The sequence below is a fragment of the Nycticebus coucang genome, chromosome 3 (assembly GCF_027406575.1).
Source record: "Nycticebus coucang isolate mNycCou1 chromosome 3, mNycCou1.pri, whole genome shotgun sequence".
Taxonomy (NCBI): Eukaryota; Metazoa; Chordata; class Mammalia; order Primates; family Lorisidae; genus Nycticebus; species Nycticebus coucang.
The window spans coordinates 41,375,989-41,402,426 of NC_069782.1; the positions used below are offsets into that span (position 1 = coordinate 41,375,989).

General features: G+C 36.5%; 1 protein-coding gene across 1 annotated transcript in view; it reads right to left on the reverse strand.

Annotated features, from left to right (window-relative positions):
- The window catches only part of PTPRQ (protein tyrosine phosphatase receptor type Q), a 194,957-nt gene that overhangs the window by 35,983 nt on the left and 132,536 nt on the right, over nt 1-26,438 (reverse strand). Inside the window, exons 33-35 of the mRNA XM_053585939.1 lie at nt 23,349-23,422; nt 12,058-12,157; nt 9,421-9,549 (exon numbers count right to left, since the gene is read on the reverse strand). Of these exons, the coding sequence (XP_053441914.1) occupies nt 9,421-9,549; nt 12,058-12,157; nt 23,349-23,422 (303 nt within the window). The remainder of the gene's footprint in view (nt 1-9,420; nt 9,550-12,057; nt 12,158-23,348; nt 23,423-26,438) is intronic.

The following is a 26,438-nucleotide window of genomic DNA, read 5'->3' on the forward strand; positions in this document are numbered from 1 at the left end:
TGTAATTGCCAGTTTATGCATATGTGATTTCACACAATCACATGTGAAATGAAATCTTGAAATATTTCTCAGGAAAGATCAAATTTAGAGGAAATTTTACTATAAAATTTACTATAAATTTACTATAAATACCTGAGTATTTCACATAAAAATTAATTTTCCCCCTTCACTCTTCTTTACAGTCCCCATACTTTGATTCTCAGCCTCATGTTGTGTGAGTGTATTTATCCCTTAGGCATTGGCTGCAACCTAAATTGTATTTTTCTGTAAGGTTTTATTTACTATTATTATTATTACTATTACTGAGACAGAAACTCATTACATCGCCCTCTGTAGAGTGCTTTAGCATCACAGATCCCAGCAACCTCTAACTCTTGGGCTTAAGCGGTTCTCTTGCCTCAGCCTCCCAAATAGCTGAGACTACAGGCGCCCACCACAATGCCTGGCTATTCTGTGAGGTTTTAAACTTTTATCTTTACATAGAAAAATATTAATTTGAACAAATTGTAGAGACAATTAAAAAAAGGTGAGACACACTGTAAGGAAAATTTATTAATTTTTCATTTATGAGGCAATTAAATTCCTTGTAGGAAAAAATTATTTGGTTAGATAAGCATCAAAAAACTCACAGAAATTGATGCATGAAAATCAACAATGTCATTTCAAGGGAGTGCTATTTTCAAATCAAGGATTGAAATGACCCGCAAAGAAATTCAAAGAGAAAATTTTTATTAACATTAAAAAAAACTTTTTTGAAAAAATTAATACATTGAAAACATTTTTAGACTGGTAGGGTATTTGTATTCATTTACTATAGTGAAGGTTCCTGCCGAATTATATTCAGTTCATTAGTGAACAAATCAATCTGGGAACGGTCCAGATTTCAATAAGATAACTGACCACTTTCCAATATAAAGGGCTAAATGCCGTCTTAAATCCTATGCCTTTTGGTTGAAAAGGGTATTATTTCACATCTGGGCTCATTTCTTTAAAGTCTATCAAAAACTTAAATTCTGCTCAGATTACTCCTGACGGATCTAGAGAGGAACCATTTATTTATGTTGGCAGTGGTGATTGAAGACCATATTGTCACAGAGACTCAGCTTCCCTCAAGGTCAATTACTTGAAATCTATGGGGAATTAATTACAATCCTAATAGAGCGCCATGGAGGATAGCCTATGGAGGAGCAGCTTAAATCAGCATTACCAGTGGCAGAGGACAAATTAAGAAGCTTTATTTTTTCTACTGAACCAGCTACATTAGATTAAAATAAAGAAAATTTCAAATTTATAGCTTTGATGCAAAAATAGGTATTTGTATACCTTAATGTGTGTACTTGTTATTCAAATAACAAATCTGTTATGAATCTAAAAATCAATTAATTAACATTTCTAATTTTTGTGTAATACTAAGTGCAAGTTTTGAGTTTATTTAATCAAGTCACTAACTATTCATAAATGTACATCTACTTTTCTAATATTGTATCATTTATCCAAAGAATCAACTGTAACACTTTCCAAAGTGTTTTTTGTTCTTTCCTATTGTTTTCCTTTGTTCTAGGGTTTAAAATGTCTTTTCAGACCCTTCCTTTTATTTTACAAAATAACTGATTTTTCTGTGTTCTTTCATATAAATTTAAAATATCCTAAGCAATGGTTAGTATTATGCATTTGACGGTAAAACTCTGCTTTATAAGGGAAACATACCACCTGAATAAGTGAGTAATATAATACTTTCCTCATTTAATTAGTAAAACAATCAATTAGTAAGTGCTATACGCTATATATTACTTTTTCAACCTGTCTTCTCATATGTGTCAGACAAATAGGGTTAAAAGGAGCTCTAGCAGTTTGAAAAACAGCTCTTTGCAGGCGCTGTCTCTTGCTTTCTTTCATGACATTATTTCCAGTGCCTAGAACAGTGACTGGCACTGGAGAGGTGCCCAACTTGAGGGGTGATGTTTCTTGTATTCAAACAAAATGAAATGGACTAGCAGATTGAAAGGAAATGTGAATTCTTGCCGAAGTCAAGGGGCAGAGGTATGATTCCAGTGTGGCAGAAGTTGAATTTTCCATCTTCCTAAGCCTCTCTCAACATTAGCAATTTCAAATAAACCTTTTATTTTGTCAACTATGTATTGTCAAATAAAACCACAGATATTAGCTATAACCCAGTTATAACCTAAGAAGATGGGGAAGGGGGAGAGGGAGGGGAGGTGGGGCAGAGGGAGGGTGATTGGTGGGATTACACCTGCGGTGCATCTTACAAGGGTACATGTGAAACTTAGTGAATGCAGAATATGATTGTCTTAACACAACAACTAAGAAAATGCCAGGAATGCTGTGTTAACCAGTATGATGAAAATGTGTCGAACTGTTTATAAAACCAGTGCATGGTGCCCCATGATCGCATTAATGTACACAGCTATGATCTAATACTAATAAAAAAAACCACACACACAAATTAGCCACCTCAGTGGCAATAGAGCAGAAGTGGTAGTTAGAGAAGATGAAGAAGCTGCTGCCAGCCACAGGGAGAGGTGGACCGGGGTTCTCTATGAGGACTTAACAAAAAGGAGCCAGAACGGGTAACACCAGCAAGGAAGTTGCTATAGCCTGAACTGTTAGCAAGGGTGATGAGTAAGCCATGATGTTCCTTTGTTAAAGGTTAGAAGGAAACACCAGAAAATTAGATTTGGAATAAGACATATCTATGTTAATAGGACGCATGTAAAGGTGTTCTATCAATATGAAGGTGCTGATTTACCCAAACTATTAAGCTGATCTCTGTTAAGCTAAGGATTATGACTGAGCAGGATACTATTCACTGATTCAAGGAAAGAAAGTTTAGTGATAGAGATAGTGAGGGTTCTGTAAAAATGAGATATTTGTCTCTGAAATCAATGCCTAATGGCATAAAGAAAAAAACAAACGGTAAACGCATCTTATTCTTAATCACCTATGAGTCTGGAGTGCCCAGAAGTCAGCTTTGAGTGCTAGACAAAAGTCAATGTATTATCTATGGTATGATCAATTAAATCTTTAGTCAGCAGCATCTTACTTTGACAAATGTTTGAATTCTATCAAGAAAACTCTATGAGGAAAATATATTTCCATGAAACCATTTTAATTCCTTCACTGAGAATTGATCTAAAATAGAACGATGTTACCCATGATTCCAAAAATTCTACATTTGATTTGCTACTACAAGAACAAGAGGGCAGAAATAGACCTAGCTTCTTCTGTTTTAACAATACTGTGTACAATTCGGTCAACAATACTGTGTACAATTCAGTCAGCCGGGATGTTAGGATGCAACCAGCCTTGTGGCTCGTGAAGAATGATTCCTCTGTGCTAGATCTGTGATTTTGAAATCGAATCCCTTCTTATTCTCTGCCCCCATTGATGTTCTTTGCGTGAAGAAATTTTTGAGTGCTGAGGCACTCAATCAATTCCTGGGATCCCTGCTACTGCTGACTTTCTGCTTTGCTACTTTTAGAATGAATCAACACAGTTTTGTTTCAGGGTGTGAATGGCATTTCTGAGCGTCAAGGCAGTGCCTGGAAGCAGGCGCAGGTGGCTGCATATTAGAATGGAGACAAATTTTCCAGCAATCTGCTACTCTGTGCATGTACCAGAGAGTCAGAGAACAGGAAATGTCATTGTCCCAGTCCTTACAGGTCACCACCTACAGTTGCAGAAATGAACTGGTATGAAGTGTGAATCCAGTCTCCACTCATCAGATGGAGAACTCGGCTCTTGTGTCATGGTAATAATAGAACGAGAAGCCTGTAAAGAAATCTAGGGGAAAATTTCATTGACTGTGAAAGCTAACACAGCACAAGATCACAGCAAATTGTCAGGACATGCACATTACGAGTCAATGTGCATTTTGATAAGATTGATTTTACCATATCAGTAGCATGCAAAATCAGAGAGGACACCTTGTAAGTAGAAAGAACAGATTTTTTTGGAGGGGCTTTGGAAAATAATAGCACATTAAACAATACAGTCAATATCATGTATTTTAAAATATAGACCACACCACCTGACAAGATTAAAATAGTCACAGCAGAACTCTGCATTACCACAGTAACTTACTGGATGACAAAAATCTCCTTGCGTCTAAAGAAAAATGAAGAGTATCTGGAAGTAAAGAGTCATTATTTTCTTAGCATACAAACATACTGCATTATTTTTGATTTGCTACTATAGGAACAAGAGCATCAAATATCTCAAACTTCATTCTACTTGCAGGACGTGGTTGCATTCTGTATTCACATATTTTCACTATTGTTTCCAAAGACAGCTTAAGTTTAGAACAGAAGTAAAATGAATGACCAGAATTCATCAACGAATATTGACAAACTGCAAATTTATTTTACACAGGATTTCATATATCAGTCAAAAAGTATGTATTTTTCTTGAAGCCAAAATAAGAATGGCACTGCTAAAAGCATTCTAGTTTCTGCAAGTTTGATCCAACACTGAAACACCATCACTTCTTTGTCCCCTATCGGAGACAATAAAAATCATCAAAAGATTTTGCCCTTAGATTCATGTTCCGCCTAGAAAATGCTGCTGAAATAAAACCACAAGTCCTTCTCTGTTTAACAGAGTTAGCACTGATCTCTTCTAGTAAAAGCTTTACAGTTACACACACACACACACAAGCAGGTATGTCTTGAGACCTCAGAGACAGACCCGGGCTAGCATTGTAGCTCTCCTACTTCCTAACTATACGACCTTATCAGACAGTTACTTAACCTCTCTAAGGACAATTTTTTTTCCTTCTGTAAAACAGAGTACTTACCATAAGGATTGAAAGAATTAAGTGAAATCATTACATGCAGAGCTTAACACATAATAGTTGCCCGTAAATAGTAGCAATTATTATGTTGGCACACTCTCTATGTTAAAAATAGATTGGGGTCGTTTTCAATTTTACAGATCTAAATAGCAATAACAATGCCAAATGCATTCTTATTTATAGTTTACAAAGCACATTCTTAGGATTCTTTAAATTGTAAGCTTTCTGAAGACATAATTATATACCACGTATTTGACAATTCAACGTGAACACTTCAAAAGTTTTTGAAGAAAATCATCAAAGAAAGATTATCTTAAGATAGCAATTTTTATATATCATTCAATTGTTTGCTTTATTTTGTTAAGAATCTTACTTTTATTCATGAGTACTGACTTAGGCCTTAAGGTTTAAAATAATGTGTCATTACATTCACTCAAGTAAAAGAGGAGGGGTAGGTAATATAAAATGATGCACATAATTTTCAGAAAAAAATTGAAGCCTCAAATTCATTGACTTTCTTTTAAGTAAGGCTTAAATATTAAGTCATATTTATTGATAAATATTATTTTACTATTTTTTCCTAATTTAGTCACCACAGAAAACAAAACTTCTATACCTTAAGTGTGAAATAAAATAGTGAAAGATAAACTTATATTTAGCAAATAGAATCTTTAGCTTACAAAAATTCTGTAGGTTAATTTAATTTTATGTGTTATAACTGTCTTGGGAAAGTAAATTTTATTGCAGTTAATCTAGTTAAAGACAACCTACAGGGTCAGTCAGACTCGGTGACCTTAAAGCTACAGGTTTGTCTCACACCTGTGTGTGTCTGCTGGTCTTGCCACTATGGCCTCCTAGAAAACTTTCTCACTTCAATGGCTGTGTTTTTCAAGAATCATCACAAAGTGCTATTTGCTTTTGTTTATCAAATAACAAAACCCAAGGATCCTTTCCTAATTTGATGAATGTGAAATAGGTGAGCCCAAATTATTAAATATTTTTATAAAGAAATATATCTTGTGTTGTGTAAATTTAGATGTAGAGTGTGCATAATTTTTTACACATAATATAATTATCATTCCAATGAGAATTTAAAACATTCTCTTGGCATATCCCTGAATTTCCTCATGGAGTTAAGGAGTACCGAATGTTTATTTGACTTCTGTTCTCCTTTGGTAAGAAAAAGTGTAAAGTAAGAGAAAGCTTCAAACTCCTTGTAAAACCAAGTGGACTATAATTAAATAATGAGAGTTTACATTCAACAAGAAATGCAAGACAGGCTTTCAAATGTAAGTATAAAGGAAGAGAGCACAAAATAGTTAGTTTCTTAAATATAAAACCTTGAATCCTTGAAAGGATTTAGTACCAAGCACCATCATTTTGTTGACAACTAGGTAACTCTGAAAAATAATAATTTAATTATTGATTAGAAATTCTTTCATTTCTCCTTTGGACGTGGAAACACACACAGCACCAAGCAAAATTATAAGCTCTACTTAGCATAAAAAATTTGGCAGGTTCAGAGAAAAAGATGATGCCTAACTCTCAGGTACAAAGGGATTATGTTAGTTGGGCCAAAATTTAAAGGAAATCATCAAAGTTCTTTCCTGTCTGTAACAAAGACAAGGCAAGAGTTAATCCCCGAATTTAGAACACTCATTCAAACTCCTTGATTATTCACTCTCAGAATCTACCTTTAATCTCTGACTCTGAATGGATTTAACCTTTAAGCACCCCAAAATCAGGGAAAGAGCATTAAGAGCTTCACTGAAGGCTCGACACCTGTAGCACAGTGGTTATGGAGTCAGCCACATCCACTGAGGCTGGTGGGTTCGAATCCAGCCCGGGCCAGCTAAACCATGACCACTGCAACAAAAAATCAGTGGGCGTTGTGGCAGGCGCCTGTAGTCCTAGCTACTTGAGAGGCTGAGGCAAGAGAATTGCTTAAGCCCAAGAGTTTAAGGTTGCTATGAGCTGTGACGGCACGGCACTCTACCGAGGGCAACATAGTGAGACTCTTGTCTCAAAAAAAAAAAAAGAGCTTCACTGAAGGACAGGCTCCAAGCATATGTGCATACAGCTAGTGATGAAACCACTAGTTATTATTTTTTCTAGTCTTATTTTATAATTTATTGGTGACTTGATAAATATAAAAGTCTTGAAATAATAGTAAAGCCAGAGGGAGATCTGGGTAATGAAGGGTTAATGTCCAAATCACTTAATTGTTATTTTAATGAATTTTTGCAGCAAAGCCAGCACAGCATATTGTTATGTGCCTTTAGAATTACAAACAAGTATATTATACCTGTACAGTTATGTGTGCCGGAATCATAACAAATAAGAAAGGGAAAAGCATGAAAACTAGTATTGCCAGCCTCGCTATTACGTAGGGGTAATATATACTAATTTTCTATGTCCTAAATAAAAATTATTTAAGATATATTATTATTTTACTTCTGAATCCTTTACAAATAATGTGACCTATGACTAAATAAATAAAGAAGTAGGAAAATAAATAATGAGGTGTCAAGGTCAAATAAGGCAGTCTCTAAACATCTAATAATAAACAATCTCCGCAGGCCTTGTCCACCTTCTCCATTATCTGAAACTTATCTGTGGCTGCCATGAAGTCACTGTGAAAAAATAAAAACAAAAAGCTTATAACTTTTTGATAATTGCTGTACTCAGTGTTCAGAAGTGGAGAAAGAGGCAAGCTGTGAAAACACACAGAGCTTAGGGGACCTAATCGCACTCCAGACTGCCTAGAACATAACCTCTTTGATAAGGAATACTTTCCCCAAACTGTTTAAAAGCATAATATATCAAATGTAGACATCATTGTTTTTTACTTCACAGTATCATATTTCCTAAATATCTACTTACTAACGACTTTTAGATGGTTAAGAAAGATTATTTTTTAAATGAAAGTGCTATGCAAGTGTTAACCGTTTCACAAGTTCATATATTAACATGAGTAGATACAAGTAAATTATTCAAATAGCTACAATTAATGGCATGGAGAGAGTTGAATCTTATTTCTTATACAACCTCAGGTGTATAAGAAGGGGATGGGATCCAAAGGGCTGCAGAGGGGTCAAGGAGTTCAGGAGAGAGTGCAGAAAGGAAGCTGGCAAGGTACGACTAAAATTAGGTGGCCCATGGTGGGAACAGGAGAAGAAACATTTTTTATTTTTACTATGCAGAATGACCCATCCGAGACTGCGATAGTCTAGTACTGGCAATGCGCTCATTTTCCTTGATATGGTTTAACAGAGGGGGGTTCCTCTGGGAATCTTTTATTGATTCCAGTAAGATACATAATATTTGATCTTTTACACATAATGTTGCTTATATAGAAACTATGTCGCAGGTAATATATAACCAACTTACACATACCCATTTTGTATTAAAATTCTATATTAGAATATAAACAAAGATCAATGCTAAAAAAGTAACTTTTCGCATCCAACAAACCAAATTGCCTAGAAAACATGGAATAACCTTCACTTTATAGCATTTGGAAGGACCCTGTTTATCAGATGATACTTACATTTGTAACACATATTAGATATTTTTAGATGTGCTGGAAATATGCTTGCAAGATCAATCTACTAGGTAAAGACAGACTTTTACAAGTGACAACTACAAATGATTAATCCTTGAAGTCCAAGACCTTTGATGCTGCATTTTCAAAATTTTTAAAATTTTAACAAAGCTATACAAGTACTTGGCAAAAATTATTTTGTGTTTATATATATCACATATACGAATCTCATAAAAATTTAAACTTAGGAAAATAGTCTAATTTTCTGAATAGATAACTTTTATTTTTTGGCAGTTTTTGGCCAGGGCTGGGTTTGAACCCACCACCTCCAGCATATGGGGCCGGTGTCCTACTCCTTTGAGCCAAAGGCACCACCCTGAATAGATAACTTTTTTAATGTGTCAACATTTTGAATAACTTATAATACTTTTAAAAGTATTTAAAATTATTTTTTCTTCAAAATTATTCACTTTACTATTTGCAATACATACCAATGATACATATTTAGTACACATGTTCTTACTTTTCCTTCTAGGTAATTTTTACCTTATATTTAATTTTAGAATACCAAGCAATTTTTAAAATGACATCATATACAACTTAGACTTTCATGTAATTTTATATTAAAATAAGCTATAAGAACAGCTCTTCTCAAAATGATGTGACCAATATCAAGTAGTTATAAATTCAATTAATCTAAATTTATGATTAAAAAATGTAGACCCATCCAGAAAAATCTGATGTAAAAAATAAATCATATGAAGTGAATTATTAACCATAATGTCAAAGGTTTAATGTGTAAAAAATATTTTGTCTCAGGAAAAAAAAAATCTTGGTCGAACATTGTAGCCCGAGGTTCATATTGAACTCAAAATATTAGGAAGATTAAGTGATTTTCCGAACACCAGTGAGAAGTGTGTAGAAGACGGAGGTCACTCTTTGAAAGAAGATCTCTGTGACCTGTGTAAATTGGAGCCCCCACAAACACTTCCAACAAGCAAAGGTCAGAATAGGGTCATGGCTCCAGGCCCTCTGGACCACTGCTCACCCAGAGGAGAGCGCTCACCGCGTTAATCTCTCGTCCTTCAGCTCCAGGTCTGCCACTGTGATGAACTGGTCCAGCTTGAATTTAGTGTCAATGATTTCTGCATCCCGAGGAGAATAGGTACCACCCTCTTTCTGCTTCTGTCGAATTCTAAAACAAGTGCCATGGAGCCCAAGCAAGGAATAGCAGAGAAATCAGATGATAGATTTTTTTTCTTTTTAAATAAAGACACCCAGTCAAATATTAAAATCACATCTCTGAATATATTGCACATTTATAGCTACTCAAATTCTTCTTTCCTGTTTTAATTTTATAGAGTCTAGTCCACTATTCTAGTTTTTTTTTTCTTTTTGTAAGCAATTCCAAACTTCGTGAAAATTAGTTGCTCAAGGTCAGATCCATCAGCATATTTAAACTGTAAAGTCAAGGAGACCGATGGCATGAGCTTGTTTCGCCTCCCTCGCCAGCTGTCACTTTGATTTGTCAGAAAAAGGAAAATGCCAAAATGGAAATAATTCAGTGGTATCAATACTGCTGCTATAGGACGAAGCTCCCTTGTGTTTACATGCATGAAAATATGATACATAAAAGTGTCTTCTGAAAAATCTCATTGAATTTGTATATGATTATACACATAATCTTTATTTTAAAACTCAGGTTCAAAAATGAAAGTCTCATGAGTCTGAGAATTAAATCAAAATCTTTTTCTTTTAAGCCCTTTTCATGCTTATTTCCCCTTGACACAATATGGTATATTATAAAGTAATAGTTAGCTAGTCTATCTATTATATTTCAAATATTTATTGATTATTAGTCAGGTACTAAGGACGGGATAGAAAGTTTAAAACATGTTCTCTACTCTCAGGGTTAGTCAAAGACAGGATCTAAATGTAGAAAAAGGATAAGAAGAAAAATAATCAAATTACGACTCATAAGACAATACCTGATTAGTCATAAAAGTATTATATGTTATTATAACTACTATTATTTGGAGGCAGTGAAGAAGCAGAATTTGACCTTGATGTTGCAGGAGGAGAAAGAAGAGAGAGCACATTTTAGGCTGAATGCAGAGTTGTATAAAACTCTGAGGAATATTCAGGTGAGAACAGACCCCCCCTTGGCTGAAGAGAAGTGTGTAGGACAGTTTTAGGGAAAGGGGGGAACCATTTTCTGCCCATGTAAAGAGTTCGTCTTGTCAGGAAATGCTCAAAAGATTTTGGAGCAGGGAAATGATAAGATGCAAACCTGCCTCGGGGAAGGGACAAGACCTACATCTTTCCAAGTGCCTGGTATAATAACTTTCTGTCACTAAACTTTAAAATATATGAATAGTATGTGGTGTGGGGAAAATGTCTTTTTTGAGGGCCTTTCAAATAACCCATTAAAATGATGATTCAAGAGATACATGATGAAACAGATGAAGCATGGCATTCAGAATACAGAACATTCTTCATTTAAAATATTCTAAGGAACTAACTGGGAGTTAGTGAAGTGGTTATTTTTCAAATAGAGGATCTCTTTAACCTGACATTCTGCCTCATGAAACTAGATTTTAGGTCAGAAGTCACATTTCCACGGAGGTCCTATAAACAACATGGGAATTAGAAAGCTGATATAAGGAATTGGAAGGGATGCTTGGAAGACTCAGCCCAGTCGTGTTGATAAAGTAAGCATGAGAAGGGGGGCCGCCATATAAAGAGGTAAGACATTTTACACGTGGTGTCCTCATTGTAAAAATGATTTCTTCTGTGTAAACTTTAAAATTCAAATCTGATTGGAATAGTTTAAATTAGACATATCAGAGTTATGAATCATTCCCAAAACACGTAGAAGGCCTGGAAACATCTGCATTTGGGTTGTCACTTATTGCCCTCAGCTACAAATCCTCCCTTCTTCGCCCTGCTTTGTGAAATTAGAACTGGACCCTGCACTTTCCTTTTGCCAGGTGGCAGAGTGAGAATCTTTGTCAGTGGAGGGCACTGGAGTAACCAAGCATTGCCCTTCCGGGTTCCCTGCTGCGTTATTTTATTTATTTTGGGCTCGACAGCCCACCTGAGTGAATTCTTGTTGCCTCTGAAGTGCATACTCTCCCTATCACATTGGTCCAAGCAGCTCCAGCTCACACCAACCAGCAAAATGGGAGGCTTCTATTACCAAGTCCAGCTTGCCTGTCATCTAATAGTGATGATAGCTTCTACAGCACAGTTCCGTCCTCTGCCCCCTGCCATACTTCTAGTACACTGAAAGGTCATAGGCCCATTTGTAGCCGTTCCATGTCAGCCTTCAGAGAGATCTTTTTCCACTTCTGAGCTTTCTTTACTGTCCTCTCCCTGACACTAAAGAGAAAGCTGCTTCACTACATTTTCTACTTCTCAGCCTTTTACCTCCTTTTCTCATCAACCATTTCTACCAGTTACCAGTTCTTCACATTAAATGTTTCCAATCCAAATCGAAGGCTTTCCTTCCTTTTTATGGTTAGATTTATACATGCTTTAAAACGTCATATTGTGCATGATAAGTATATACGTTTTATCCATCAATTAAAAAAATAAATGTTTCCCATTCAAATAACTGTCATGGCTTCTGTCTCCTGATTAGACTATGACTTATGGAGCGTACACAAAGCATCCTGGGAACGTAAGCACAAATAAATCTTACCTTGCAAATGCAAAGACAGCAGTTCCAAGAAGAATTATGGAAAGAATACACAAGGTGACTGACAGAATGATCTCTACAGTTCTTTCTGAAAGGCCTTCACCTGGAGAAGAGAGATATCATCATTATTAAATATTATCATGGGATACAGACCACAGACATTTTTTTTCTTGGCATGTTACTGAAGAATGCTAGTTAAACACATGGGGTCTTCTATTCATCTTACTCTCTCAGGTCTTTTAACTTTGTGGCTCAATCCTGAGTCCTCTTTTTCTTATCTAAACTTGCTCCCTTTGTGAGCCCATCCTGCCTCACAGTTTTAATTTTTATCTCTAGGACAAATACTACTATATTTTCATCTATCAAGCTTTAGACATACAATATATTCAATTGCTTACTAGACATCTTTATTTAAAATTATATTTAAAACTTAAAAAATCGGTATTTTCAAAGCTGAACTACGACGCATCCCTCCTCTCAACTGCAAAGCTCCATCATCAACTCCATTGTTTCAGTTGCTCAGGATAAAAGCCATGGAGTCAGACTTGACTTTCTCTTTCATGTAACACGTCCAAGACATGGGAGGAGATCCCACTGGCTCTATTTTCAATGTATGTGCCCTTTCCTTCAAAAGAAACCAGGGAACTTTGAAAAGATGACAATTCCAAAATGATAATAAGGAACAAAATGAATTTAATACATATAATAGTGCCACAAAGCTAGGAAGCTAACAGAGCCTAATCAAGGACAAAAGATCAATCACCCTGAAGAACCCTTGCTGGCCAAAGAGAAAACGGCACGAGCATGATAAAAAATACTTGTAAAAACTGATACTGATTGAATATATGAGTCCTAATATTCAGTAAAAGAGAAAAGAAAAATACTGATTTGTAAACATTGTTTAGGGCCGGGCACAGTGGCTCATACCTGTAACCCTAGCACTCTGGGAGGCTGAGGAGGGTGGATTGCCTGAACTCAGGAGTTCAAGACCAGCCTGAGCAGAGTGAGACCCTGTCTCTAAAAAGTAAAAAATAAAAACTAGCTGGGCGTTGTGGCGGGCGCCTGTAGTTTCTAAAGTTGAGGGAAGAGAATCACTTGAGCCCAAGTGTTTGAGGTTGCTGTGAGCTGTGACACCAGAGCACTCTACCCAGGGCAACTGAGTGAAACTCTGTCTCAAAAAAAAAAAAACAAAAAACATTGTTCAGCTAGACCATCTCCTCACTCTTAATATTTGTAATTAATTCACGATTAAATTTTATAATGTGTTAGCTTTCTTATGAATATGAATTGTATTTCATATTTTTTAAAAAACAGCCTTAGTGGGTAGTGCCTGTGGCTCAAAGAAGTAGGGCGCCGATCCCATATGCTGGAGGTAGTGGGTTCAAACCCAGCCCTGGCCAAAAACTAAAAAAAAAAAAAAAGAAGCATTAGTTAATAAGACAAACCTCTTAGAGAATAGTTTTGTTTAATAAATGTAGAAGGAATGATAAAATTAGAGTTAACAATTTTAAATTCTTTCTTTTTTCTTTTTTTTAGAGACAGAGTCTCACTTTATCGCCCTCAGTAGAGTGCTGTCGTGTCACAGATCACAGCAACCTCCAGCTCTTGGGCTTAGGTGATTCTCTTGCCTCAGCCTCCTGAGTAGCTGGAACTACAGGCGCCCACCACAACACTCGGCTATTTTTTTGTTGCAGTTTGGCTGGGGCCAGGTTCGAACCCACCACCCTCAGTATATGTGGTCGGCCCCATACTCACTGAGCCACAGGCGCTGCCTAACAATTTTAATTCTTAATGAAAATAATTTAGGTAGCAATCATAAATGCATTCTAAAATCATTAAGAGAAAGGTTAATGGGGACTTAGATATTAATAGGATAGCAAAATATCACCCCATAGATTATTTCCTAGTTATAAGTGGAAGAAACAACTTTCCAATGAAGAACCATGCTGTTACTACCGCTCAACCTATTGATCTTTTTTTTTTATTATTATTAAATCATAGCTGTGTACATTGATATGATCATGGGGCATCATTCACTAGCTTCACAACCTATTGATCTTTAGCACCAAGTACACAAATCAGATATTATGCACTTCCTTCACGAAAAGGTGTTTTGATCTAGGCAGTAATCCCTGTGAAGCAACCCTGACAAAAATATTGACTGTGAATATTTAAACTCTTAGAACTTATTTTGAATTTATAAATAGAGGAAAGAAGAAAAAAACAAAAAAGACACCAAGGAGAATCAAGCAGATAGACCCAGAATATGGGCCCTCTCCCAGGAAACTTCCTCTGGCAGCTTCAATGGGTCTATGAAAAAGGAGGAGAAAGAGTGAGAAAGGTCATGTTCAAACTCTTATTTGGACCCTGATTCACACAAATTAACTATAAAGAAAAAAATTCAGGGGGTGATATACAAATGTGTATATAGATAGTATTACATATCAATGATTTATTGTTAATTTTGCTTAACTAAGGCAACATAACAAACATACTTATTAGAGAGATATACTCAAGTGTTTAGGGGTAGAATATCATGCCTTCCATGACTGACTTAAAAATATGTCAGGAATAAGTGAACCGATGCATGAATAAAACAAAGGTGGCAAAATGTTACTAATTATTAAATCCCGTCAGAGGTGTTTGGGGTTCAGGATCGTGCCCTCAGACTCTTATCTACAGTCTGCTTACTTTGCACCAGCCCTGCTGCCGGACCCCGAGCTGGGCTGCTGTCCTCTCTCACATGCCTTGTTGCACAGGCACTTAAAGTCTTCCAGAATCCACCTTTGTCCTTCCCCCTATTTTCAGCATCCAGTAAGGGCAATCCTTTTAAAATATTCCCCCTGGGGTGGCACCTGTGGCTCAGTGAGTAGGGCACCAGCCCCATATACCGAGGGTGACGGGTTCAAGCCCGGCCCCTGACAAAGTGCAACAAAAAAATAGCCGGGCCTTGTGGCAGCCGCCTGTCATCCCAGCTACTCGGGAGGTTGAGGCAAGAGAATCACTTAGCCCAAGAGCTGGAGGTTGCTGTGAGCTGTGACGCCATGCCACTCTACCAAGAGTGATAGACTGTCTCTTAAAAAAACAAAACAAAAAAAAAAAAAAAAAAAAAAACATTCCCCCTCTGCTGGAAATCTCCTTATCTCTCTAAGATAAAAGCAAAGTCCTTCCAACAGCCTATGTGATCTGGTCCCTCAATAATTCTCCAATCAGAGAGGTGCTACCACCTGACTGCCCTTCCAATTCCCAGCTTGCTCACTTCTCTAGAACCAGACTAACTTCCTTTGAGGAGTGACACAAGGTGATTGTTGACACAGGGATTTTGCAGCAGCTACTTCCTCTGCCTGGAAATGCATACCCTTGTATGTCTGGGTAGCCTTTTTATTTCCTTCAAAGATTTGCCCAAATAACACCTTCTTGATGACCATCTATTATGGACTGAACATGTATGGGTCCCACATTAAGGCTTCATATGTTGAAGCCTTAATCTCACATGTGGCCATGTCTGGAGTAAGGAGGTAACTACGGTTAAATGAAGTCAAAGAGTGGGCCCTGACCTGTTCGATTAGTGAAATACAAGAAATACAAGAAATACAAGAAAGCTTGTTCTCTCTCTCTCTCTCTCTCTCTCTCTCCCCCCTTCTCCCATCTCCACTCATGCACCACGAAGAGGCCATATGATGATACAGAGAGAGGGCAGCCATGTGTATGCCAGTCCTCACCAGATACCTGATGGGCAGGAATCTTAACCTTACAATTTTATCCCCCATACCAGTAAGCAAATACACTTCTGCTGTCTGAGACATCCAGTCCATAGTACGTTGTCATGGCAGCCTGAGCAGAATAACAAACTACCATGCTTAAAATTGAAGGACACAGTTTCCTACATTTTTTTTATCCCCCTTCCACAGCCCTCTCTCTTTTCTTTACTCCATCGCTCTTATCATGTTTTAACATAGGTTATAATTCATTTATTTGTTATTCTTATTGCTTATTATTTGTCCTTTTCTTTAGAATATAATCCCCCTGAGAACAGGGATCTTTATTTTATATGAAATTATCCCATGTTCTGGATAATTTATACTGGGCACATGTTAAGTGTTCAATACATATTTGCTAAATTTACTAATGAACAAATGCATTGATTTTGAAATAGATATTATATATTTTTAGGTTGATCAAGCATGGAATTACATATATAAAATTATGTATCATTTACTTAGGCATAACTACTGTAGGCATGGCAATAATTATAATTGTAACCAATTTTAAGTTCTGAGATTTATAATTTTATTATAAAATGCATTCTAGTTGAGTGACATAATAGGTTAACTATCTGTAAAATATGCAGTGATTAACGTTTCATCATTTTTTCCAGGATGAGTGCTCGTAAAATGTTACCAATATGAAAGGGCTCCTGTGGTTCGTCTGAATGATAGATTTGAATAAATACTGCATTTTAAACAGTTATCAGAATTACACGGTCTTCTAGAATCTCCAGCTAAATTTAGAAAATGCAAAATCAATACGTCATAAAGTATTTTAGAGACACCATTTTCTACATTAAAATGTGAATGGTTTTATGAATTTTCACATGCTGACTTTAATTGGATTGCTTGGAAAAGGAGGCATGAAGATGAATAAAGAATCATCTTTATCAGGTAATAATGAATCACTGGGCCTTAGAACTCAGCATGAAAAAAAAAAAGTCTTCACAGACCACAAAAAAAAAAAATTCAGATTAGATTACCATTTTAAAGGACTGGCCAAGTGAGGAAATGACATGTAATACATTAATAAACAATATGTAATCCTTTGGGCACATGTATTACAAAAGCACCACTAGGAGAGGACAAAATGTTCCCTGATTGTAGAGTACACTTTCTGATTCACTGCTGTGCATGGACCTGCAGAGCATTAACAGTACAGAATGAAGTCACTTCTCCAAATCCTTTCACATTAAGTGGGATTCTTCTACTTGAAAATATAAACATGATTCCTTTAGTAACAGGCACAAGTCATTTCCTGACTAGAATTAAAACCCTGTGACAGCTCCAATTAAAAGGTTTCTTTACATACTACATTACGCTGCTGCAATTTACCAAATCCTAATTATAAAATACTAATTTTTTCATATCACCTTCTGATTGAAAAGATCATTTAAACTCAGCATGTGGATCTAACTTCTCAAGTATCTTTTATATTCCTAAGAAGCAGGTTAAATTGAATAACACATATATAAAGCTCATAGTACAATGTCTGATACCTGATACAGGTGCATATAAAGCAGAAGATCTTAGTCTTAATAAAGTTCTTATAACAGGAATAAAGTACAAAAAGTTCATCTTCTTGTTTGGCCCAGTGTTAGGCATCTGGGATATTCAAATACTGAGCAAAGAACTTACTAAAAGTTTCTCAATTTCATAATTCAATAAGTGTAGTTAGAAGGAATAAATAAGTATTTGAGATAAGGAATATGTTAATTAGCTTGATCCAATCATTGCACATTGTTCACAAATATTACAGCATCATTTCGTACCCATATGTGTATCAATTATCGTTTGTCAATATTTGATAAATATTTAAAAACACTGCGTATGTAAACGAAGACACCTTAGAAAGATGTCATTTTTGTTCATTTTGGCAACATTTTAGAAGTAGAAAATAAAGTATTTGCCAAGGGGTGGGGATGTCACACTCATTCATTGTTAAAAAGAAAAGAGGAATTATCCTATCTTTGGGCACAAAAACAACACATGCTCACTTGTCACAGCCCACTGCTGCCACAACTTGTCAGGGCCGGGGACTGGCCAGGTGTCCGCTGGGCTTAACTAGGTTCCGCACGCGGACCACTAAGCTACCTTGCTCAGGAACCATTTCTGTCAGGTGCCTGAGGGCTATCTACTTTAGCTGTCTTAGAGAGAGTAAAGCAGTCTTAGAATAGATAGATCTGTCTTTAGTAGAACTTGAGAGAGACCCCATGCTGGGGTTCTGCAGGCAGGAGAGGAGACAGAGTCAGAGTAAGCGAGTCTGTGATAGAATGCGCATGCTCCCGACTGACTTCTCCTCCAGCCTAATATAAGGCTGATCTCGTGCCTCTCAACACCACAGGTGTAGAGACTGCCAATTCACCACTTGCTCTCATCTGGCGAACTCTCATGCTTGTTCGGAGAGCTAAATCCCTCTCCATGCCCTTTCCACCAAGGTGTTCATTATTGAGCTGTCCCCATATTTCTCTTAACTCTCACTCCTCCTAGCCACAGGCTATACGGGCTGCTACACTCATCTGTCAATGCGAACCTCAAAATGCCAAGACAAGAAGGTAAGAAAAGAAATCAGCTGAAAATAATTAAAAATATCTAGAAGAGAAAATGGTATAGCAAGGATAGGAGGTATGCAGAATCAGAAACCTCTCGGCCGTAACATTGAAAGCTGCCTGTGCACAGTTTCTATAGCCACGGCTCTCACAGGAGTCACGCTGCCTGGGTCTGGGAGCTGGTGTTGCCACAACTTTGCCAAGGTTGAAGACCTCGGTCAAGTGGCTTAACATCCCAGTGCTTCACAGATTTCTTGCCTGTGAATTGGGGAGATCTATAAATAGGAGCTTATGTTATAGAGCTGCAGTGAAGAACGCATTAGTTGATATGCAAAACCACTTAAAAGGCTTGATGTCTAAACAGTATCAGGTTTTTTTTTTAATAAACTTTTCATATTCATTCCTTTGTTCCTTCATCTGATGCAATCTCTCAGTCAGCTGATGAGGCAGGTACTACATATTAGTATTGCTATTTTAGAAACAAGATTTCAGAACTTAATTTGTCAAATAACTAACCCACAGTCACATACATTCAATGTATACTAAAAATGCATAAACTGTGCCTAAGTGTGAAGTTCACCATGCATTACCACTGCGTCCATGATAAAGCAAAACTTTGCTCCTTGGATGCCTCGGGGAAAGTGATCCCTTTGCAGCAAAAGACACATAGCAACTCCCTATTTCTGAGTCTAAGTGAGCATATTGGAACTTTGCATTGTTAGCACAATAATTAAATAAGAAGTGTTATGACAAATGCAAAAAGCGAATGCCCAGAGTGTCTTTGTTGTGGGGTTTAAGATTTCATCTTGTTCAGCTTTAATGAGAACCCTGAAAGGTGTAGAAAAAGGTGTCTCGTTTCCAAATCATAGGAATCCTCTATAATTAAACCTTGTTATCAAAACATTGCCTCTAAGCAGCTTCCATAAACTGATGTTCCTAAGGAAGATTTTTTAAAAAATTGTGTCCTTCTTGTGAATTTTGTCAATAAAAATGTTCATGTTGAAGTTCGAGTGAAAATAATATCAAATTAGTTTTATGTATTTATTTAGTATTTTTTTAAAAAGCATGTGCCCTTTCCCCTGTTTATTCCTACAGGCCATAAAGATTCCCTGTGTGCAAACTGCTTGTCCACAGACTCACCTTGACCCAGCCACGCCCAACCTGGCCCCTCCCACTTGTACTTCTGTTAACCCTTTTCACTAAACATAAAACCTCCCCCTTTTTTTTAGTTGATAGGTCTATGACAAATCTTTTGCCCCTAATTTTGACTTCTAAATAATAACGACTCTGAGAGTCACAAATACTATCAAAACTATTTGCAGAAACAGCACTGCAAAGACTCTTAAATCCTGAAATTTCAATTCAGAGACAATTCAGCTTAGAGCTCACTGTGGTGTACAAAATACTAGTGAACAAATGCTTATTTTCTGATGGTTTCATGACTTAGATAGGACCTAGATGTCTCTCAATGAATTGAAATTACATATACACCTATGTCTTTAGCCAGCTCAGTAAGAATATCGGGAGCCACCAGTGTGCTGTAAATGATATCAAGTATCCTAACACATGACATGTTTGAGAGAAAAAAGAACTCAGTCATCCTTTGTTATCCTCTGTTGACAGAGGAGTAGTGTATCAGTGCCATTTATTATTTGATTGCCCTCATGCTCATAGCCATGAAGTCATTCTGCCATTGACCATGGCAGAAATGGTCAGCTTTGTTTCCTTTTTCAGACCTTCTACATTACCTTCCTTGGCAAAGTTCTTTTGCCAGTAACTCTTCTGACTCCATGGTTTCCTACTAATGTCAAATAGACCAGGGCTATTTCGAGAGGGTGCTGTTTGTTGCCTGCTCCATGAAGATGAATCTGATGGCCCCAGAGCCACAACCTCCCCTAGTCTGATAGAAAGCAGATGTGACGACAGAAATCGATGGTGTTAAATTCATTAACCAGCAAAAACGTCCGGGTGACTTTGCTAGCCATCAGGATTTCTGTGCCAGTGGTGTGCTCTCACTTTCACCACAACCAGGAATTACACTCCTAGAACCTCCTTCATTTCTGTTGCTGTTTTACTAGTTGTAAATGGCTATCTGAATAGCAGAACCCCATGTGGTCAGTAGAGCAAGGATTACAGGGCAAAGCCAATTATAAAGCTGCTGTCTGTCAGCAGAGAGTCCTTGGAAGATCATTGTCTGAGTAGCCTGGTATGCAGTAATATTCTGAACTTTGAGCAATTTGATAATAGATACATGGGACTCTTCTTTCTCAGCATTCCTTACCAGCCCAACAGCTTTTTACCTCCTGTGTCCAGGCTACATTTCCCCAGTGTCTCCTTCCCTAATCTTGGCAGGATCCCATCATCTGCCCTTCCTTTCCTTTTTTTTTTTTTTATTGTTGGGGATTCATTGAGGGTACAATAAGCCAGGTTATACTCATTGCAATTGTTAGGCAAAGTCCCTCTTGCAATCATGTCTTGCCCCCATAAAGTGTGACACACACCAAGGCCCCACCCCCCTCCCTCTGTCCCTCTTTCTGCTCACCCCCCATAACCTTAATTGTCATTAATTGTCCTCCCTTTCACATCTTCTACCCTCTCTAGACTCCTGCTGTCCACAGGGAACATAAACTTAGTACCGATGATTGACGCTGTGTTGGTTATGATTCCAAAAAAGGCACCGGAGAACTGACTGTGCACTTCTGCTACACCCCAGAACTGGTTGCTGCGTCTTACTACCCTGGCTGTGAGTGGAGGGAAGAAAGAGTAGACATCTCTGAGGAGCTCCTGAAGCCTGCCCTCAGTGCTGGATGAGGCCATCCTCGGCACCATCGAAGGAATTGCGTCCCGGAACGCACGGTTCCTGATGCCTGGTGCTCACCCTGTTTATGGCTTTTCTTTCTCATTTCTGTAGCCTGAATGTCTTAACTTTGCTGCTAAGATAACTGAACATGTTGCTGTCCCATCAATAATCTGTCTGATACCAGGAAGCTGATGAGAGACACATACACAACACACAACTGCAAGGCCAGCTCCTTTCAGCACTGTTCCTATGAAGGATCATGTTCCTAATATACAAAAACAATTGCCTGGTTTTTATCTTTCCTGAGTGAATGCATCAGGCTCATTCTTTAGCTGCCATAATGACTTCTGAAGTACGTTGATGACAGTAGGACTACAAGAGTGGTGGTAGCAGTGGGCGACACAATCACCCATCCCTGGAAGAAACACTGGACACAATTTCAAAACCACAAGACTAACCTGCTACCTTACATGATTACATAATAGGGCAAAATTAACCAAACTAATGATTTCATGAAATTAAACAGTTTAGCCAAATAAATTCATATGTTATTTCTCTACAAATTTTTATGCAAAAACTAAATACTAAACATATGCTATTTCTCTGCAAATGTTAATGTAAACTAAATATCCCTTCTTTATTTGCACAAGATAGAAAGTTTCCTAAATTATGAAGAGGTAACAAACACTGGCTTTGTATGCAAATAATACTTCCACTATCTGATGAAAATTTTTGGCTGAACATGGTGAAATAATTTTTTTTCTTCCAGTCACAACTATCACTGAAATCTATTTGCAGCTCATGGTATACAGAGCAACAGCTCACCAGAATATGAGCAACACACAGTCCCACATTCTCAAGTGGCCCCAGGGTTCCATGATTCACCTGCTTCCCTGAGCTAATACAAATGGATGAGTTGGGGGCTTTGTGCCAAAGAAATAGGAAGTTGCAATCCTTCCAATAAAATCCTAGAGAAATAATTTATCCTAAATAAAGATATTTCTAAAATCTTTGATTATAATCAATACAAAAAGAAGCCATTAAGAACTAAAATATGAATATATTTATATAAGTTGTTTTATTTAAACCTTTCAACAACCCTCACAGAAGGTACTCTCATCATAATTTTTCCAAATAAGGAAATTGAGATTTATAGAAATGAAATCATTTGCTCAAGTGACAGACCCAAGATTTGAAGCCATGTCTAAATCTTGTATTCGAAGTGCGATAGTTATAGAATATGATGCTGGACTCCTGACCCAGTCACTTAATTACTTAAACAATCGGGACCTTGGTTTCTTCATCTGTAAAATGGGGTGAACAATAGCACTTAGCTCAAGGTTTCTCATCCTTTGCCCTATTAATATTATGGGCTGTCCTGTGCATTTTGGAAATTCGGCAGCATTGCCGACTGCTGCCCCCTGGAGTAGTAGCGTACACCCGTAGCACCACCACCACCACTGTTTTGTGGCAACCAAAAATGGCTCCAGACATTGCCAAATATTTCCTAGGGTATAAAATCACCATGCTTGAGAAGCACTGACCCAAATGAAAGGATAGTTGTGAACAGTTCATCAGATAATACACGCAAAGAGTCTAGAAGTGTGTCGAGCACAGAAGTGTCTAACAACAAGTTGATGTTAGATGTGATTATGGTAAAGGTGATGATGATGTTGACATACATGCATCGGACTAAACTGTTTCATGTTGTATTTAGGCCCGATCTAGATAAGTGTAATGGAGAACAACCCATGAAGGAATTGTTTGAAAGGAAATAACTCTATTAAAAGAACATATATGCATCTAGTTTATAAGATTATTTAAAGAAAACTTCCATAAGCCTGTTTATCTATTATTAGGTAAAAATGATTTATATGTAGGATTGTATTTTAAGAGGGTCAAATAGATATCTATTTAGAATAATGTTAGTACATCTTAGCACAGAAGCAATACCCTAACAAAATCTGTGCCCAGATTTGAACAGATGGAACATCAATCTTTCAAAGGAATATTACAAACACCCTTATCTTTTTCACTTACTTAGGCTAATTAACATGTAAATGAATTTGTACTTAAGGTCAGTCAGTCATGAATTGATAAACATGTTTGCTAATAAATGTTCCAAACATGATAAATGTTGAAATTATAGTTTAAATTACATGACAAAATATGACTTACCTGAAGTTTTAACAGGGTCAGAATAATCAGAATCTGTAAATTGTCCCATGATATTTGTGGCTCTAAATTTAAATCTATAAAATAAGAAAATTAAAAATTAAAAACCAACAACTTTTGAATGTCATATGTCTTTTTTCAATAAACAATATAACAAACAATTAGGAAAACTATGTTTTTTTTTTTTTCAAGAGAAATAAATTTACAAGATGCAAATTTAGAATTGAATCACCATACCATATCTATATGAGATGAATAGTTATCTTGTACTTGAGTCTGTTGAATTAGGTGGGGCACTGACCAAAAATTTGGCAACCTCATGAGCAGTCGGTATTTTAAGCAAATGAAGCAGATCGTCTCCCTCAGAGATTTCTTTGAATGAAATGTTTTAATCTCTGTGAAAGTGTGTTACATTAATGTACTTTACAAATATAAGGCATAATAACTTTTGTACTTCAACCACCTTTCCAAATACAAGTGAATCAGATTAGAATGATAATAAAGAACTTGTCTTATTTATTCATCAACAAATTAATAACAATGCTTCTTATTTCTGTGTGTGCACAGTTATATTTGCAAAATTTTTAGGCTTTTTCTAGCATTTGAAATACAAAATGGATACAGAAGAAGATCAAGCTTAAAAATTATGTGGTGATCCTAACATCCTCATAACAATGGAAATTTGCCTCATTTATGCGTGAAAAACACAAGGCATTTAAAAATATGAAACCAATAAATGGCAACACATGATTAATCTCCATCATTAGACAGTCTTTGTGCTTCTATGTGTCGTACCAAGAGTCTTTTTGGAAAGAAACATGCAAAATAAACAATAAATAAAAATAAATATGGAAGTTGTGGTATAGCATTTTCATAACTGTCGTGTATGATGGGTACAATTCAGGCAATAACCTAGAACTTACACCAAAGTAATTACATTAAACGATAGATAATAAAGCAGTATTTTTTCAATCATCTAATTTCTCTAACTTATTTAATGATAATTTGGCCTAGGACATTTATGAAGAATTTGATAAGGCTTTAAGGAAAAATGAAAACATATGCTTTTTTAGAAATTAGTGGTAAAAAGTATATTTTGAAAATCGAGTAAGATTAAAATGATTTTCAACAGCAGTCTTACAATACAAAAGTAATGTAGTCAATTCCACAGGAAAAAATTAATCACTTTTGAAAAATAAATTTAATCAGGCTAAACTATCAGCACTGATTTTAATATGTTGGCTTATTAAGGATTATAAAATATCAAATATTAAAGAGAATAGTGAGGATTTCCATCACTCATTCTGATGTTTGTCCGGATAAAAGTAGAAAGTTATTGCTGGCCAGGTGCAGTGGCCCATGTCTGTAGTCCTAGAACTCTGTGAAACTAAGATGGGTGAATTGCCTGAGGTTAGGAGTTTGAGCTCAACCCAAGCAAGAGCAAGACCCCTTCTTAACTAAAAAAAAGAAGAAAAATAGCTGGTTGTTGTGGTGGGTTCCTATAGTCCCAGCTACCCAGGAACCTAAGGAATGCTTGAGGCCCAAGAGTTTGAGGTTGCTTTTAAACCTGACGCCATGGCACTCTACCCAGGGTGACAAAGTGAGACTTTGTCTCAAAAAATAAAAAAAATACAAAAGAAAGTTTGCTACAATGACAATTAATGACAATTAATTACATGGTGGGGCATGGGGGAAGAGGCGAGGGGACAGAGAAAGAGGGAGGGGGTGAGGATAAGGAAAAGAAAAAAAAGAAGAAAGAAAATAGTGACTAATTTGCACATAAATTGGATTTGATTTTGACTAAAGTCCATTACTTAAACATTAATTTTTACTTCAACTTGTTAATATGTTGTTTAGGATACAGGATACTGCATTTATAAGTGAATTATGTTTGTAATTTCCCCTTTGTAATAATATATTTTGTCTAAGTTTAATATCAGGGGGATCCAGATTAAGTAGAGTGATTTTGAAGTGTTTCTTCTTTTTCTATTGTCTATAAGATTTGGCATGGTCTATTTTTGAAATTATCTTTTATCTTTATTTATAAATATTAGTTGTCTATTCTTTGATACTTTGGGAAAAAAAGTAATAAGTATTTAATTGATGACTCCATACTAAACCTCAGAGTCAAAGCATTCTATAATGGATATACTTTTCTTTGACAATGTGAATGTTACTTTCTTTGCATTACTATTGTTATTATTGCTTAATACTTCGTTGCAGCAATTGTCTGATTTCTTTTCTGAATGTATTTGCTTTCGTTTGTTCTTTGCGAGGTTTTTGTTTCTGGCCCTTATCTTAAACATTGTTATTGTTGTTAAATTTTAAGCCTTTTTAATTTTGTGAAGGCAAAAAGTGGAAGCCTAATGAATACATGTATATATGAAAATAAAAAAAATAAATAAATAAAAGAAAGTTATTGCTACAAGTATCATAAGGGGAAGTCATCGTAACTGAAGAATAGGGTAGTGTCTCTAAAAACTTATGTCAGCCCTCATGGCAAAAACACCTTAGTCACTCTACAGAAAGAAATAAATGCTCCTGTATTCTTAGGTTCTCCAGTAGCACATGTTTCATCTTGTCCTTTGTAATTATTTCATATAAAATCATAATTACATTTATGTTTGCTTGTTTCCCCTATAAAACTGTATGTTTATGGAATGTAAGAAGAATGCCTTGTTATCTTTCCATTCTGAAAGCCTAAAAGATCAAGTCACTACAAGGCACTGGTAGACATCCAGTGTTTATCAGCAAGGATGGCGGATAGAGGGGAGCTATTGAGGAGCTTGCTGACCTGATGCATGGTAGATACGTGCTATCCTCACAAGTATCAGGAGCTATTGAGGAGCTTGCTGACCTGATGCGTGGTAGATACGTGCTATCCTCACAAGTATCAGGAGCTACTGACGACCTTGCTGACCTGATGTGTGGTAGATACATACGTGCTCTGCTCACAAGTATCAGGAGCTATTGACGAGCTTGCTGACCTGATGTGTGGTAGATACATACGTGCTATCCTCACAAGTATCAGGAGCTATTGATGAGCTTGCTGACCTGATGCGTGGTAGATACATACATGCTATACTCATAAGT